Below are 18,724 nucleotides of genomic sequence, written 5' to 3'. Positions count from 1 at the left end.
AAACAGATTGTGATATTGAAGCAGATTGGAAAGACAGTAGTTATATTAAAGTCTGGGATATATTGTATATTCAATATGTGAAGGTGGTGAAGTATCTTTAAATCTCTTAAAATCAGAGCACATATAACACAATTAATTTCTTTCTCTATTTTCCCATTATAACCTTTCAAATATGATCTTTTGAGTCAAATAGACAATATGAATCTGACATATGTATCAGTGGAGGCCAGTGACATCAAAGGGAGGTAGGTGCAAGGCTTTCTCCATAGTCGCACGGCTGACGTTTCAATTTCCCTCTCGAGCTGATAAGAGTAGCACTGGCGTGGTTGAGAGAGCAAAGATGTAGCGGAGAACCAGCAAGTGAGATGGACTTATTGGAGCTGAAATGGGGTTTTCCATTTCTATGAGGAACAACTCATAGAAATCCATTCTTATTCATCTCAGGACAGGAGAGAGCTGATACCGGTGAACGCACACTCACGTTTTTAACATTTGCCCTCCTTCCATTGATCAACATCGAGTTAACGACTTTCTCCTGGTCTCAATCATTGTGATGTCGTGTGCGTTCAGTGGCGTCAGTGTTTGGGTTCTGTAATAACCTTAAAACAACCTCAGGGGCTCTAGAGCCACGTCGTACTCCAGCATGGGTCTCAGGCCCCAATTCAATCAATTGCAGATAAAGGAAAACTGCAGTTTCACTCAGAATGCTAACTCTATTTTAAGGACATGATTGGTTTTGTCCTTGAGAAAAACAACGTGTCTTTTCATGGTAAACACCTCCAGTACCACATTAACATTCAGAGGGAACCTGTACTGTAGTGCAATTTCCTTTATCTATCATTGATTTAATTGAGGCCTTCGTTAGTAAACTTGTTTCCCCAGAGCCACTGCCTCCGTTCAGACCACCTCCTGCAGGTCACAGTTAGAGAAGCTCTCATCCTACGAGGCCTTGTCTGGGCATAGGGCTGTTATGAGAGGAGCTGTCCAGTTCTGATTGAGGGGGCAAAGAGGAGAGATAGACAGAAGCTAATTTTAAAAGGAGAGAACAGAGGCAAAGAGGAGGAGAGAGGAGAACGAGGTGGTTTACCAAGGTTATTAGGGACAGACCAAGAAAAGCAGTGAGGCCACTAGTGATGCTCTGGTTTCATGTAGAAGCACAGGGTGGAGGAAGAAGAGTTCACACCTACAGGGAGGAAGAAGACAGAGAGAGAGAGAGAACAGTGCCAGGACAGCCAGACAGAGAGGTAGAGCCAGATAGATAGAGCGGTATAAAGCGAGAGAGAGAGAGAGAAAGGTAAAGAGAGACGCCTGCAACAGCCTTCACATGCAAAAAAGGGAAGTACTGTAAAAGCTGGGTTATAATGTGTGTGTGTGTTTTGGAAGGAGTAGTAATAGTGTTTGAGCAGTGTTGAGACCCTACAAGTAGAATAAATACTATTCTAGAAATACAATACTAGAACGCACATGGTTAGTCCATGGTCAGTCTTCTATACGTATGTGCAGTAAGTGTCTGAGTAGGCTGTGTGTCGAGTTCAGATTCTAATTCTCTGGTTGAGAACATGGTCACTCTTCCGTGTGTGTTTGAGTAGAGTATTCATCCTATTGAGTCCGAGGTCACTCACTGGGGTCGGGGACCCGGCCCAGGCCAGGTCTGAGGAGCAGCAGGACCTTAGTGCCCCCAGCCTGGATCAGCTCGATGGCCCGGGTGTGTGTGATGCCTTGGGTGGGCTCGCCATTGATCTCCACGATCTGATCTCCAACCTGTGGTAACAACACACGACATGACACGCATGACATCCCATAGGGATGGGTTAGGGGAGTGTTCAGTCGGAGTAGGTCGGAGTAGTAAATAAGAATTAGTTCTTAACTGACTTGCCTAGTTAAATAAAGGTTCAATCATTTAAAAAAAAACATTACAGTACAAACAGGCTAAACGAGTTAAAACAGGTTCTCTCTCACAGACGCCTTTCATCACACATGTAGTTCTGTACCCATTCTCATAGAACGGACAGAAGAAGCCACCATTTATGAGAGCAAGTATTAACGCCCTGGGTTGACTCACATGTATCCTGCCGTCCTTCAGTGCAGGGCCCTCCTCCGCCAGTCTCAGTATGAACAGGCCCATGTTGTACTCCTTCCCTCCCCGCAGACTGAAGCCAAACCCCCGCTGGCCTCGCTCCAGCTCCACGTGGAAACAGCCCTGATCCAGAGAAAATGTACATCTCTACCACGTTCAATTCAGTTATTCGGCTAACGTTTAGCTATAATGTCATATGTCATGAGGTTTATGATATTCAGGTACACAATATTGTTCCCTCATGGGTAGGAAAACAACCACAAACACAGCAATAAACAACACACTAAAACACACAGGGTTTGACCGTTTATCGCCATAGCCTCACCTGCTTGGGGCCTGAGGTGATGAGTTGTCCCAGCTCGCTGGGTGGGACGGACTTAAACTCCAGAGGGTCTTCATTCCTAAACAGTCACATACAAAACATCACAGTGTCAGTGTTCTCAGCATCTACAGTACCGGACAGGTTTCTTCCTTCACAGGGTTCTTAGTGTCTCTTTCCTTCAGTGTGATTATACAGCGTGGGGTAAATTGTATTTGCTGTAATTCTTCTGAAGAGACCAGCTGCTTGTTCTGTAAACTAAAGTAACCGCCTGTTGCAGAGCTTTACAGAGCTCATGACATTCAAATGTGGGAGCTGAGCGTCAGTGATATTAAAGAGTCTTTTTAAAAAAGTGTGCTTTCCCGGACCGCCTCTGTCTACGGGGAGAGTTTACATACTTAAGACTGCCGAGTCAACATCCTCCCTCTCTCGCTCCCCTTACTATCAGAGACCTGCCTGACCCTAGCCATGTGTTAGAGATTACCGAGAAGGAGGAAGGGTTTGACTTGATTAGAGAAGAGAAAAGGGAAATGAGGAGAGATCCAGGGTGAAACCACACGGTGAGCAGAGAGAGAGAGCGAGAGAGCGAGAGAGAGGAGAGAGCGCAGAGTTAGGGAAGGAGAGGGGAATTATGGGTCTGTAGTAATGGATTAAGTCTGACAGGTAATCTGGTTTAAACAGGAAGATCAAAGACAGAGTGCAGGAAAACCACCCTCTGTTAATCCTTCTCTTTCCTCCTTTCCTCTTCAGGATGGGCCATGTAGCGGTGTGTGTGTGTCCACTCCTGTACCTGTCAGTGTGGCTGGCAGGCTGCTGGCCCATAGCTCTGTGCTGTGTTGCAGGGCTCTGCTTGGCTGAACTGGTTTCAGATGCAGGACCACTATTCTCTAAAAGAACACACAGAAGACTTTCAGAATGGAATGCCATGCAGACTAGCACTTCATCCTCAGTCACAGTCCTCTCAACTCCGTACCATTCCTCTTTCCCTTCTAACAATATCAGAATAACAAAAGAAACGGGTAATGCAAGACTAACAAACTTCGTAGCTCTACAGTAAACAAATAAAAAAGACTACAGAATCCCATTTCAAGTAGGACTCCATATCCCAGAGTTCAGTGTGTCTGTGGAAGTTCTTACCATCCTCCGGCACCACAGTGAGGGTGACAGTGTTGCCGGCCTCCTTGATGAGCTGGACGATGTCGTTGTGGGACAGTTCCACGATGGACTGGGAGTTGACAGCTGAGATACGGTCGCCCACCTTCAGCTGACCGTTGCGGTCCGTGGGGCTGCCCTCGATGATGCGGCCAATCTTGTGAGGAATAACTGAAGCGTGAGAGAGAGAACGAGATGACAGGACAATTTAGCTCAGCTCTGTCAGGTACAGTGCAGATGGTGCTTGTGAGGCAGTAATTGTTTTTCAATGTACTACCAACTGTACTGCAGCACAGCTTGCAGTGTGCCACAGAATTCTATGGCACGTTATGTGTCAGCCATTGTTGTCAGAATGACACAATTTACCACAATCTGCCACCACCTTCCACAAACTGTCACAGCATAAGCTCAAAACGCTTAAAGGAAGAACCATTGTAATCGGACTAGCTGAGCTGAACGTTCTATGATATGATTCTCCTTCTCCCTTACCTCCGGGAGGCGGCTTGTTCTTGGAGGTAAGGATTACGAAGCCGAAGCCTTCGTTGTCTTTGCGTTGCAGGGTGACGTTGTAGCACTCTGGGTGTTGGGGGGAGCTGGCTGTAGGGACCTCGATGCGGAGCAGCTTGGGAGAGCCGTTAACCAGGGCTGGAGCCACCTTCTGCTGACCACCACCAACGTCCTCCTCTCCCCTCCCCTCTGATCAAACACACACGCACACACAGGGATGGGTTCATTTGGGGAAGCTTACCGTTTACATTTGAATCAACTAATTTTTACATTGTTTATGGTCTCTCACAGCCATTCGTAAGAAAGCTCAAAGACAATAAGTGGTTTATAATGCTCAGTTTATGCCACCACATTATTCCTTTAGGCTGATCCAATGCCGTTCCAGTGCTCATTTTAAAATGAACCCCACAATTACTGCATTGAAAGACTCTGATGTGTGTACGGCATATCTGAACTGAGCACAGAATAGGAAATCAATATTTGGAGTGAAAATCTTTGTCAAGTCTGGATAATCAACAGCAACGCGTGTATGATTGATGCTTCATTTTTCCAGTTCAACCACGTCTGTCATTACAATACATCAAATCCAAAGCAATTTCAAAAGTGTTTTCTCTTCTCATTGAAGCTTATTTGTGTGTGTAAGTCCGTCCGTCCGTCAAAATATAACGGACCAGAACAGAACTCGTTTTGTTTTCCTGTTTATTATGTAAATCATCTCCCACGACTGGATCTGACATCTACAGCACTTTTCACAGCGATCATCACTTTTAGAAGAGTTGCATAAACACACACACACACACACACACACACACACACACACACACACACACACACACACACACACACACACACACACCTGTGTGAGCAAGTTTCCTGCGGACTGTCAGCAGGACTTGTCCGTTGCGGGCAGCATTGGTCATCAGCTCCAGCACCTGCTTGTGAGATCTGCCCTTTACTGGCACCCCGTCGATACACATGAGCTCATCACCTGCCCGCAGACGCCCATCCTTCTCTGCCGCACCCAGGGGTACGATGGCACCAATGTACACCTGAAGCCAGGGAACAAAGGAGGGCATGATGACATTTATCTAAGCCACAAACACAGGGGCATAACTTTAACCAGATTTAGAGCCAGTTTCCCAGACCCAGATTAAGCATACTCATGGTCATTGGAGGTAACCCATTTAAAACACTAGGCTTAGTCTGGGTCCGGCTAAACAGCCCACAGTGCGCCCAGAGTCTTCATGCTGGCTGAACCAGGATAGAGCAGTCTCTCTGGGAGGGTACTTACGGGCTGATCTGGCCCCTCTCCTCCTAAAACGCGGAAACCAAAACCTGACTCCTGGTTCCTCTTGATGAACACATCTAGGTCCTTGGTGTTGGGGGCTGGACGGGGAAAATGAGGGAAAGGAAGAGGACACATTGAATTCACCGCTGCTATAGAGGAACAGGCAAAGACCGACACGTTCTATGTTCAGTACTCATTAGAACAGTGAGAGTTAAGAGTGATGCGTGAGACTGGCGACTGCCTGTCGCGTAGTGGTATGTACTGTATACTCACGCTTGCTGTCCAGCAGGGCCTTGGACTTGAGGTAGAGTTGTGAGGGGTCAGGTTTGGGGGAGGCTGAGCGCATGGTGTTGGGGGGGAAGGGAAGGGGCTGGGGGGCCGGGGTCAGGGCTGGCTCTGGGGGGCTGAGGGTCTCGGTGCTGGTGGACATCTCCTTCTCCTGTCTCTCCTGCCTCTGCTGCGACATGGGAGCAGTGCACTGCAACACAACAAACGAGATGATTCAATTAAACTCCACATCACTTTTGTTTTTAATGGCCCGTATAGCATCATCTACAACTCAGACACGTCGGGGTAATAGTGCTGGATTTAGCAAGACAGTACATGTTCTTCTGTACTCCCAAACGACTCGTAGAAGTTTTCCACTAGTGTCTGCAGTGCTGGCCTTTGTTAACACAGTCCCTCAGAAAAGCTGTAGGAAAATACTTCCACTGAGCCGGAGTCTTCTATTTGGATGTATTGTATCTCAATACAATTCTCTGTTGTTGACCCAGTAGACACATATACTCTGTTGTAAAGAAGGCACATCAGAACTGTTGAACATGGATTTACAGCTTAAACACTGTTACACAGTATAGCTACTACCAGCCAGGATGTTAAATAGCCATTTGCCAGGAGCACATTCACCCATCCGAGTCAGCCGGCTGCCTCCAAAAATATTACCAGCGTGCGTGCGGCTCGCGACAGCTCCCTGAATAATGTACTGCTCTCTACAGCAGACTGCTGTTGGTGGGGAATGAAACTAAGACAAAGTTATATCAGGGCTTGTTTTAATAATTCATCTGCTATCTGGTGTTTAAAAGCCCTGTGTTTCCATTTATGTTCCCAGACCCGCTCTACACTCTAGTTGAGTCCCAAATGGTACTATTCCCTACATGGTGCACTACTTTGACCAGAGCCATATGGACCCTGGTCAAAGTAGCACACTATATAGGGAATAGGGCTCCATTTGGGACACACATCTCTGATTAGAATCCCCTGTAGAGGCCATGGGGAGAGTCTCTGGAAGAGAGGAGAAGGGTAATTAAAAGCATTTATTTGAACTTACAGGTTTTAGAGACTTCACAGGAGATGTCTGACCTGGGGAGAGAGAGAGAGAGAGAGAAAAACAACGTTATTAGACAGAAAGATGACTCAATACAGTATAATACCAATGTATTATGGAGGACAGATTCCAGTGCCTTAGGGGGATGACTGGGTTAATGTGCTGGATGTCTGATAGATTATTATACATCTCTACTTCGCCACTCTATTAATCCTGCTCTGCTGTAGACTCTACATTCTCTTTCATCATACACTGCTTTAGCGCAGTGGTTCCCAAACTGTGGGGCACGCCCTCTAAGGGGGGCAAGATGGGTCGGCAGGGCCGAACGGCGCAGGGGTCAGTCCGGCTTTCAACTTACTCTTGAAAGTTGTAATAGCACAAGGTGCAATTTTCGAAATTGGGTAGTGCATCCTCAGTATTCCTATTTTCCATCATTGTATACATTCGAGAGCTATTTCTAACTTGTCAGAAATGTCCAGATCAACTAGCCCATGTCAGCTGACATTTTTTAGCTAGGTTTTTTGTTCCAGTCACTCAAATATCACACGAATACACATTAGACATGGCAAAATGTATAGAATTTCAGGAAATAAACTTGAAATGTTCTCTCCTCCAACAAGTAGGGGTGTGAACAGATTGTGTCATCTATAGTGTTTGTGGCCATAAAAATAGACGTGGTGCGCGTGAGCACCAATGCTGGAAGGGGGGGCCTGAGTGAAAAAGTTTGGGAACCCCTGCTCTTCAGAATGATTAGTGACCATGATCGTAGCCCCATTGCCCCATACGTCCTCTCTCCCTGCTGCTCTCCTCTCTGATACTAAAGCCAGGAAGATCATGGTTCAACTTAACCAGCTGGTGGCACTATATTCAAGCATCAGCATAGGAAGGATCTCTGATCTCGACAGAGAAACAGACCGAGGGAAGAGGGATGAGAGAAGAGATATGACATTGTGCCTCGCCGTGGGTTAACCTTGTAATGTATTGTCCACACCTGCCACCACAAGTCAGACAGTCTATTCAGATAAGGGCTCAGCAGTTCACCCTCATTAAGAGAAGCACAGTGACCATGAAGGGATGACCCAGGGGTGTATATCCAGCTGTATGACACACAGCTAGTCACCACCTTTCATTGGGCTGTGGTCGGACTCCTGCCGGGCCGGGCTGTGGTCGGACTCCTGCCGGGCCGGGCTGTGGTCGGACTCCTGCCGGGCCGGGCTGTGGTCGGTCTCCTGCCGGGCCGGGCTGTGGTCTGTCTCCTGCCGGGCCTGGCTGTGGTCGGTCTCCTGCCGGGCCAGGCTGTGGTCGGTCTCCTGCCGGGCCAGGCTGTGGTCGGTCTCCTGCCGGGCCAGGCTGTGGTCGGTCTCCTGCCGGGCCAGGCTGTGGTCGGTCTCCTGCCGGGCCAGGCTGTGGTCGGTCTCCTGCCGGGCCAGGTTGTGGTCGGTCTCCTACCGGACCAGGCTGTGGTCTCCTGCTAGCCCCTCCATCAGTCTCCCCTCATCCTTCCCTGGAGCAGTCAACAGCACAACCTGATTCTGCTCCCTCCCCCAGGCCTCCTCACAACAAACAAAATCTCTGGCTGAAAATACTGCATCTTGAGTCCTTAGGACCCTTCAGAGCACTGAAGCAAAACGTCCCCAGGTGAACATGCTGCATCTCGACTCCTTAGCATTCTTCAGAGTATTGGAGCATATTTCTGTGGGTTAACACAACGTACAGCATCTTGGCTATTGTAGTGCAGGCAAACGGAAAGAGCTCTTCAGTTTATTCAGTGACAGCATCCTCTTTGAAGTGGTGAGCAGGGCCAATATCACTGTCCTTCGTCCAAAATGTCAGACTGCCTCTGTTAGGCTGTCTGCCACTGAATGCTTATCTAACTATCTAGCCAAACACTAGAGAGGCTTGAATCTAACTCCCACTAGCATCTCCTCCTCCTCACCTTTCTGGTCAAGGTATCATATTCAGAGCTCCACTATTACTGCTCTCTGAGCCTGCCTGCTTGTATGCAGAGGTGCAAATGGGACATAGATAGGGATAGACGAGCATGAAATTGCTTTATTAAACGGTGGCTGGCTCTGGCCTCGGAGGGCTGCTGAGGAGCTGAACGGCCATCTAATTGACTTCCTCGAGGAACTTCTATTACTACAGTACATATTCACAGCCGCATGACCCTGTCACACTAAAGTCATGACATCACCAATGTGGCAGTGTACAGTTTAGTCTCGCAGCTCCTCTGAATCCCAGTATGTTGACTGTGATGAAGGCATGCACCACCTCCTATCCTACCACCTCCTATGTATCTCCTCCTACCATCCCCGCTCTCTCACCTCCCCTGAGTACCAGGACGTTGACCTCGCTGCCCACCGGCAGGTCTTTGAGGATGTCCACCACCTGGGCGTGGCTCAGTGTCTGGACGTTCTGACGGTTGATCTCCTTGATAACATCCCCTTTCAGCAGGCCACGGCACCACTGGGCATCCAGGATCATCTTCACCTGAAATGACATTCCAATAGGTTCGATTGGATTAGAGTCGGTTAAGATATTTTACATTAGATTACATTTCTTATCCTCTGGGAAAAAGTACATTCGGTAACTCTTAATGGACTTTTATAAAGTCTCTGCAACAGCTACTGCTACATAAGGCATTATTATAACAATCCGTATTATAATCTAATATAATATATAATATTATAATATTATAAAAACACATAAGGGCAGCTATAGTAAAGTGTTGCCGGAATTCATTTTTCCAGACATAAAACAAAACCAACAACTCATCACCCAGATATAAATGGTACCTTCTGGCCCAGGGGGCAGTCTGCGATGGCAAAGCCGAACCCTCCCGGCCCCTTCACCAGGGGCACGCCAACCAGCTCCGGCTGCAGCAGTGTGGGGTCTGGACCCTCAGGATAGTGGCGCCCCCCGTTGGTCATGGTTGGTACTGCAGTGGCGGCGGTCTGTCAATCAATCAACCCAAATCTATTTATAAAGCCTTTTTTTTTTTTTTTATCAGCAGTTGTCACAAAGTGCTTTAAGAGAAACCCAGCCTAGACCCCTAACAGCAATCAAAAACAGAAGCACAGTGGCAAGGAAAAATTCCCAAGAAGGAAGAATCCTAGAGAGGAACCGGGATCAGCAGGGTGGCCCATCTTCTTCTGACTGTACCTGTCTAGGAAGGGTGCCGTCTGGGCCGGTGACGTAGTGGATGTCCTTGGTGTTGGAAGTGGAAGGTGACGGGGTGGCCTCGGGGGCCAGGGGCAGAGCGGTGGCTACATCCCCCAAGGCATCGTCACTCCCACCGGTGTCCTCAGGCAGGGGGTAGCCCCGACACAGCACCATGTCCACGTACTGGTTGACTGGGATAGACTGAAACAACTGAACCACATCAGCATGGGTTTTCCCCAGGACACAGAGGCCATTGATATCCACGATCACGTCGCCTGGTAGAGCGGAAGGAGAGAGAAATAGGAGGGAAGATGTATCAGCATTGGGTACTGATGGGTACATTCCTAGAATGGGAGTGTGCTATGGTTTAGTCGTGACATAGTAACAAGGTCCAGAGAATAGAGTCAATTAAACCACAAGTCAGTTTGGATCACTTTGAACAAAGTGCCCATTCCAAAGCATATTCTGGTCAAGAGCTGAAACACGTTTCCTTGGAGTCCGCTCCACAGCTGCTCTGGGGTTGATGAACGAACATGGAAGTACGGTACAGCATAACTCTATATCGTTCCCCTCATCCTCCGTCATTCTAGCCTGGGTTTATTAGCTCAGCTGGTCCCAGACAGATCAATGAAGAGTAGGTGTTGTCATCTCCAACCAAAACAAATGCGGGAAACTCTCATCACTGCTGGCTAGCAGGGACTCCCCTGAAGGATCCACCCAACACAATCAATAGCTGTTGCTAACAAACACATCTAACATTTCACCGTGTTATATAAATGAGCTGAACAAACCGAGACGGAACAACAGCCAATCACTGTCAGGGCAAACACGGGTAACTAAGCCCATACTTCGCGCGCGCACACACATGCACGCACCCTGAAAGGTTCGAGTATGAGTCAGAGTTACGGAACCCGAGTTAACTATTAACTCAGAAATGAGATGGGATCGCTTCAGAGACCCAATGTCCAGATCAAATTACTCTCCATGCTCATTAAAATGACACCACTCTGGCATCAATTACTGCCAGCGGTACACTTAGCATGCGTGGTTCAGCGACAGAGAAATGGACGTGGATTGGAGAGCATCTCATTGCTGTATTATTAAGGAATCAAAATGTACATTTTGTCATCTAATCACTTAGAGGACAGCGAGGGGGAACGACATATGGAAACATTTGTTCCCTTGCAGTTGTACATTTAGAACACTGGGCAATAGCATTGTGATGGTTGTGACACAATACGGCGTACAGCGCTCCAACGCGTTACCGCAGACAATAAACAACTCATTATAACTACCACACATCTGATGTCACGGTCTATAGAATGAATATTCTCCTAAAGCATTCAATGAGCTATTGCAGGTGTATATCACTAGTAATGGTTGTTGAAGACAGCATGGACTATATACTGTATGTCACAACCTGATCCAAGATACATGACCACACTTCTAGATAAGCATGCTCGTAATAGCCATAGGTATGCAAAGAAGCACAGCCAAGGGACCTATGAAATCTGAAATATATGGCTCCTCTTCAAATCAGGGCGTTCGCCATAACATGTACTGTTACTGACGTGGAGTTTTACTGTCAAGAGGCAGGGTGTGGACCCTGTACAGTCCATGAAGATTAACCTTGCTGGTGTGTGTGTGTAAGAGTCTGTTCGTGTTCACACGCACATTCCTACACTCACCGGAGGCCATCTTGTTATCGTACGCGGCAGGGCCGTCTCGGAGCACGTTCTTCACCTGGAGGAACTCATCATGGCGGTCGCCCCCGATGATGGTGAAGCCAAACCCCTGGGGGCTTTTCCTCAGAGCTGTCCTCAGGATGGAGCCCTGGAGATGGGCTGGGTCCCGCACAAAACCCCTCACACCCACAACAGGCTCATCTGATGGAGAGAAGGAGAGAGAGAGAGAGAGTGGAATAGAGAGAATGAGGGAAGGAGAAAGAGAAAAAACACTTAAGAGAGAAAGATTACTCAATACAAGAAAAGCACAGAGAGAGAGAATGAGAGATGCAAATTGTAGGAGGAAGTACTATATCAGCAATTTAACGATAATTATTATGACTAATTCAGCTAATTGCTCTCAAATCTTATTGACCGATTGAAGTATTTTACTTGACAAATTAGTGACTATTAATTCCTTGTTTGTTTGTGGCATTATCATCACAAGGCCTGTCAGTGTTGTTCAGCTGCATTGATCTGACAGAGAAACCACGCTAGGCTAGCTGCTAGCGCTAATCCACGATGACAGATGACAGTGACACATCTATGCCGCTACGCTTATTGTACTCTAATATATCCGCGTGGGACAACTGTATGTGTGTGTGTGTGTGTGTGTGTGTGTGTGTGTGTGGGTGTGTGTGTGTGTGTGTGTGGCAGACAGACACAGATGCGTGCTCACAGGCTGTTAGCCATCTGTCCCCTGCATCGTCACAGTGTAGGCTATCGCCACGGTGACAAGACATCTGACAGCTGCACATCACTCAGATGGTCACTAATTCGACCAACACTCAAATCACATATCAACAGTGTATGGAGGTGTATAATCAAATACAAAATTATAACTAACTCATCATGGCTCTGCCACAAAATTAGAAGAGACAATTACTTTAAAAATATATTTTATAATTAGTTTTGTCAGCCACCCATTAAAAAAAATCATAAATGGCTTAAATAGATTAGTATGAATCGAAAAAGGTTTGACAGCAATACCCAAATAAAATTCAAGTCAGTTGGGAACAGGTTTTTGATGTTCCACTACCTTGGCATCGGGTCTATGAACTGACATAAAACAACTATTGACACATAAATCCATTAATTTCAATTTAAGCTATTATATAAAATACTTGCTACAGAAAGAAGGCTCAATATACGGGGCATTGAACAGTCAGCAGATTCTGCCACGAGGAAAGAATAAATCAATAGAACACATTTTCTGGTACTGTCCATCCTCTTTTGGAGTCAGGTCCAGGAATGGTTGTTATGTCATAATATCAGGGTTCAGATGGACCTGCAAACTCTATTGTTAGGGGGATCTGAATAAACCATGATCAGTCTATGGGAAATATCATTATGCTCTTAGGTAAAGTATTTACTTTAGTGCAATGTCGATAAAAATGTCACAAATAGGAAGGTTCAGGATCCTCGTAAGACATCATAGTAAAATGGAGGGATGTTCTACAAGAGGAAATGGCATACTGAGAAAGATGGGTTAATCTGTGGATATCGGTGGGTCGGAGTTCAAATCAGAATGAGTGGTGGATTAGCTGCTGTGTGTGAAAATCCACCACTTGAAGAGAAAATTAGGAATATTTGTATAATTATTTAACTACAAGTAAATAGCTGTAAGTAGCTGTAGAAGTATTGTTGTACGTTAGTTTACTCCGATCAGGGTAGGGATGGTAGGGGAGGGGGAAGAAAAGTAGAGAGACATTTTTACAAGAAATGTATATAAAAAGGGGGATTACAAATGGTGCAAACAATTAAATTGATAGAACCTACAATCTACACTATATATACAAAAGTATGGGGACACCGCTTCAAATTAGTGGATTGGGCTATTAAAGCCACACACGTTGCTGACAGGTGTATAAAATTGAGCAAACCGCCATGCAATCTCCATAGACAAACATTGGCAGTAGAATGACCTTACTGAAGAGCTCATTGACTTTCAACGTGGCACTGTCAACGTGGCACTGTCACAGGAAAGTCAGTTCGTCAGATTTCTGCCCTGCTAGAGCTGCCTCAGTCAACTGTAAGGGCTGTTCCTGTGAAGTGGAAACATCTAGGAGCAACAATGGCTCAGCCGCAAAGTGGTAGGCCACACAAGATCACAGAACGGGACCGGCGAGTGCTGAAGCACGTAGCCAGTAAAAATCGTTCGTCCTCGGTTGCAACACTCACTACCGAGTTCCAAACTGTCACTGGAAGCAACGTCAGCACAATAACTGTTCGTCTGGAGCTTCATGAAATGGGTTTCCATGGCCGAGCAGCTACACACAACCCTAAGATCACCATGCACAATGCCAAGCGTTGGCTGGAGTGGTGTAAAGCTCACTAACATTGGACTCTGGAGCAGTGGAAACGCATTCTCTGGAGTGATGAATCACGCTTCACCATCTGGCAGTCCGACGGACGAATCTGGGTTTGGCGCATGCCAGGAGAACGCTACCTGCCCCAATGCATAGTGCCAACTGTAAAGTTTAGTGGAGGAGGAATAATTGTCTGGGGCGGTTTTTCATTGTTTGGGCTAGACCCTTAGTTCCAGTGAAGGGAAATCTTAATTCTACAGCATACAATGACATTCTAGACAATGCTGTGCTTTCAACTTTGTGGCAACAGTTTAGAGAAGACCCTTTCCTGTATCAGCATGACCATGCCCCCGTGCACAAAGCGAGGTCCACACAGAAATGGTTGTTTCGAGATCGGTGTGGAAGAACTTGACTGGCCTGAACAGAGCCCTGACCTCAACCCCATCGAACACCTTTGGGATAAATTGGAACGCCGACCGCAAGCCGGGCCTTATCGCCCAACATCCACACCAAGTGCCCGACCTCTCTAATGCTCGTGGCTGAATGGAAGCAAGTCCCCGCAGCAATGTTCCAACATCTTGTGGAAAACCATCCCAGAAGAGTGGAGCCTGTTATAACAGCAAAGGGCAGACCAACTTTGCAGGCTATGTTATGCCTGTAGGAAGGTGCATGGGAAAAAAAGTCCAGGAGACAAACTGTGTGTACACTGCAGGGGGAAATCCATCTGAGGAACCACCATAACATGGAGGCAAACAGAAAGAGAGCTAACCTCCGTCACGACAAATTTCAGCTCTCGCCATGTGACTGAGACAGAGCGACAGGGGGATGGAGAGAGATAGGAGGGAGAGAGAGAAAGGGAGAGAAAGAGAGAGAGCGAGGGAGATAAATAGATGGACTGAAAGTGATAGAGATACAGTGGATAGATACAGAGGATAATCAGCCATGGCCTCAGTCATTTATAACCCCTGACCTTGGTTTCCATTGGGAGAGTTATGGGCTGTGTCCCCCTCTAATGTTGCTACACCCACTGGCGGATGGATGGATCGAGGAGAGGTGGGGGTATCAATCTCATTAGGAGGGGTAAAGACATACACCCCTCCCCTCCTCCACTACCCGCCATGTCCTCTACCCGTCAATGTGTCATGGGATTTTGATTTGCATAATTGGATTTTCAGCGCTCTGAGAAAACAGATTATGCTGAGTGTGATTAACATGACATTCTCGCACACCAGCAGTGTCACTGAGCTGTTTGTGTGTGAGGATGTGTGTGTGTGGAGGAGTTAAGGGGGTGCTACATAGACATGTTTACATAGCCCTGATTATGTCAAGGTAACACAAAGGGATGGCCTATTTCTCAGGCAGGCAGGCAAGGCCGCTTGCTGTGATTCTATGAAATGCCATACAGAGAGGATTGTCAATGAAGGGTAATGACGGTCCCCTACAGCTTCAGCACTGTGGAGACAGACAGCTACCTCTTTCTCCGAGAGGGAGGTCAGACTGGGGAACCTTGTCAAAACAACGTTCAAAACCCTCCACGTGGCAGCACGCCCCTCCGGCCCACTCTCCGCTCCGCTGGGAGACAGACCACCATTAGCCATTAATACTCATTAACAACCCCGGGGAGCGTGTGGGGAGCAGGGAGCAGAGTAGAGAGCTCTGTCAGAGCAGTGCAGAGAATCACCCTGGAGAAAACTAGAGGATCAGCCAAAAGAACCGTCCAGAAAAAAATACCATGGAAAAAATCATATTTTAGCTGGACAGAAAATGGACTGGAGCTGTGTCTCAAATGGTATCCTATTCCCTTTATAGCGCACTACTTTTGACGAGAGCCATATCGGTCCTGGTGAAAATTAGTGTACCATAAAGGGAATAGGGGGCCATTTGGGACGCATCCTGGGAGTAGTTGTGCCCTAATATGCTATGCAAGTAGAGCAGTGTTTCTTCTATTCTAAAGGGTCTGAGTTGATCTGGTACTAAAACCAGGGTCTCTGTTCAATCAAACCCTGATTGTTTACCACAGTTTACCAACACCCGCCAAGGACCTCCCCCATCAGGAAAGATGACGATGATGCTCAGAGCAAAGCAACAAAGCCTGAGGAGCACACAGCCTTCCACGGCTAATATACAGTTAGCTGGGTTTTCCATTGGCAGGACAGAACAGCTACATCCGGTAAGACGAGCGGTGGGGGTGCGTGTCTATTTGTCAATGTCTAATATTAAGTTAGTCTCAAGGTATTGCTCGAGGTAGACTACCTCATGATAAGCTGTAGACCACACTATCGACCTGGATCATCTATGTTTTTTGTAGCCGTCAATTTACCACCACAAACCGACGCTTGCACTTAGACCACACTCATCGAGCTGTTTCAGTCAATAAGCAAACAAGGAAATGCTCATCCAGATGCGAGCCTACAAAACGGGCTAAATGCCTTTCATGCTCACTACAAGGCAAGCAACACTGAAGCATGCATGAGAGCACCAGGTGTTCCGGATGACTGTGTGATCAAGCTCTCCGTAGCCGATGTGAGCAAGACCTTTAAACAGGTCAACATTGACAGATTACCAGGACGTGTACTCTGAGCACGCACGGATCAACTGGCAAGTGCATTCACTGACATTTTCAACCTCTCCCTGCCAGAGTCGAATACCTATATATTTCATGCAGACCACCATAGTCCCTGTGCCCAAGAAAGCGAAGGAAACCTGCCTAAATGACTATCGCCCCGTAGCACTCACGTCGGTAGCCATGAAGTGCTTTGAAAGGCTAGTCATGGCTCACATCAACACCATCATCTCGGAAACCCTAGACCCACTCCAATTTGCATACCACCCCAACAGATCCACAGATGACGCAATCTCAATCGCACTCCACACTGCCTTTTCCCACCTGGACAAAAGGAACACCTATGTGAGAATGCTGTTGATTGACTACAGCTCAGCGTTCAACACCATAGTGCCCACAAAGCGCATCACTAAGCTAAGGACCCTGGGACTAAACACCTTCCTCTGCAACTGGATCCTAGACTTCCTGAGGGGCCGCCCCCAGGTGGTAAGGGTAGACAACAACACATCTGTCACGCTTATCTTCAGCACGGGGGCCCCTAAGGGGTGCGTGCTTAGTCCCCTCCTGTACTCCCTATTCACTCATGACTGCACAGCCAGGCACAACTCCAACACCATCATTAAGTTTGCTGATGACACTACGGTGGTAGGCCTGATCACTGACAATGATGAGACAGCCTATAGGGAGGAGGTCAGAGACCTGGCAGTGTGGTGCCAGGACAACAACCTCTCCCTCAACGTGAGCAAAACAAAGGACATGATCGTGGACTACAGGAAAAGGAGGGCCGAACATGCCCCCATTCACATCGACGGGACTGTAGTGGAGCGGGTCGAGAGTTTACAGTTCCTTGGTGTTCACATCACCAACAAACTATCATGGTCCAAACACACCAAGAAAGTCATGAAGAGGGCATGACAACACCTTTTCCCCCTCAGGAGACTGAAAAGATATTGCATGGGTCCCCAGATCCTCAAAAAGTTATACAGCTGCACCATCGAGAGCATCTTGACCGGTTGTATCTCCACCTGGTATGGCAACAGCTTGGCATCTGACCGTAAAGGCACTACAGAGGGTAGTGCGTCTGGCCCAGTAAATCACTGGGGCCAAGCTTCTTGCCATCCAGGACCTATATACTAGGCAGTGTCAGAGGAAGGCCCCAAAAAATTGTAAAAGACTCCAGTCACCCAAGTCATAGACTGTTCTCTTTTCTACCGCACGACTAGCTGTACTGGGGCGCCAAGTCTAGGTCCAAAAGGCTTCTTAACAGCTTCTACCCCCAAGCCATAAGACTGCTGAACCATTAATCAACCACCTGGACTATTTACATTGACCCCCCCTTTTGTTTTTACACTGCTGCTACTCGCTGTTTATTATCTATGCATAGTCACGTTACCCCTACCTACATGTACATTAACTTGACTAACCTGTACCCCTGCACATTGACTTCCTGTATATAGCCTCATGATTGTTATTTTTTAAATGTATATACAGTATATATATTTTTTATTATTACTACTATTATTATATACAGTACTAGTCAAAAGGTTGGACACACCTACTCATTCAAGGGTTTTTCTTTATTTTTTCTATTTTCTACATTGTAGAATAATAGTGAAGGCATCAAAACTATTAAATAACACATATGGAATCATGTAGTAACCAAAACAGTTTTAAACAAATCAAAATATATGTTATATTTGAGATTCTTCAAAGTAGCCACCCTTTGCCTTGATGACAGCTTTGCACACTCTTGGCATTCTCTCAACCAGCTTCAAGAGGAATGCTTTTCCAACAGTCTTGAAGAAGCACTTGTTGGCTGATTTTCCTTCTCTCTCTGAGGACTCTGCGGTCCAACTCATCCCAAATAAATAAATGCTTCACAGAGTTCATATTATATATATATTTATTTTAGTTGATTTTGTAAAACTCTACTCTCTTAAAACTGCATTGTTGGTTAAGGGCTTGTAAGTAAGCATTTACTATACCTGTTGTATTCGGCGCATGTGACAAATAACATTTGATTTGATTTTGATCAGTGGGTGTTCAGGTTTTTTCATAGGGGTTATTGTGGTCTGTTCCAGGACAGCATTAGCAGCCTGCTACTGTCCTGTAGGTCCATGTGTCTGTGACAACCAGGCCCCTCCAGGCTAAACACTGGGATAGCTGGTTCAGAAAGAGACAGTGTTGTTGGCGTCTGTGTCTTCTTATGAGTCATATTGTGAGTCAGCCTCTGTGGTCGGACTGTCGTCACTTCCTTGTCTGACATATGTTCAAATCTGTGGGCAACACAGTCGGCTCA

General features: G+C 46.8%; 1 protein-coding gene across 1 annotated transcript in view; it reads right to left on the bottom strand.

Moving 5' to 3' along the window:
• The window catches only part of LOC120061095 (membrane-associated guanylate kinase, WW and PDZ domain-containing protein 3-like), a 184,142-nt gene that overhangs the window by 3,349 nt on the left and 162,069 nt on the right, over positions 1-18,724 (bottom strand). The window contains exons 9-22 of the mRNA XM_039010633.1: positions 11,518-11,715; positions 9,830-10,104; positions 9,463-9,621; positions 8,992-9,157; positions 6,671-6,702; positions 5,617-5,821; positions 5,347-5,441; positions 4,912-5,104; positions 4,038-4,244; positions 3,534-3,719; positions 3,187-3,283; positions 2,403-2,478; positions 2,063-2,200; positions 1,623-1,761 (exon numbers count right to left, since the gene is read on the bottom strand). Of these exons, the coding sequence (XP_038866561.1) occupies positions 1,623-1,761; positions 2,063-2,200; positions 2,403-2,478; positions 3,187-3,283; positions 3,534-3,719; positions 4,038-4,244; positions 4,912-5,104; positions 5,347-5,441; positions 5,617-5,821; positions 6,671-6,702; positions 8,992-9,157; positions 9,463-9,621; positions 9,830-10,104; positions 11,518-11,715 (2,166 nt within the window). The remainder of the gene's footprint in view (positions 1-1,622; positions 1,762-2,062; positions 2,201-2,402; positions 2,479-3,186; positions 3,284-3,533; positions 3,720-4,037; positions 4,245-4,911; positions 5,105-5,346; positions 5,442-5,616; positions 5,822-6,670; positions 6,703-8,991; positions 9,158-9,462; positions 9,622-9,829; positions 10,105-11,517; positions 11,716-18,724) is intronic.

This window comes from Salvelinus namaycush, chromosome 16 (genome assembly GCF_016432855.1).
Source record: "Salvelinus namaycush isolate Seneca chromosome 16, SaNama_1.0, whole genome shotgun sequence".
In the NCBI taxonomy this organism is placed as follows: Eukaryota; Metazoa; Chordata; class Actinopteri; order Salmoniformes; family Salmonidae; genus Salvelinus; species Salvelinus namaycush.
The sequence above is the reverse complement of the archived record's forward strand: the minus strand, read 5'-3'. Positions and strand labels throughout refer to the sequence as shown.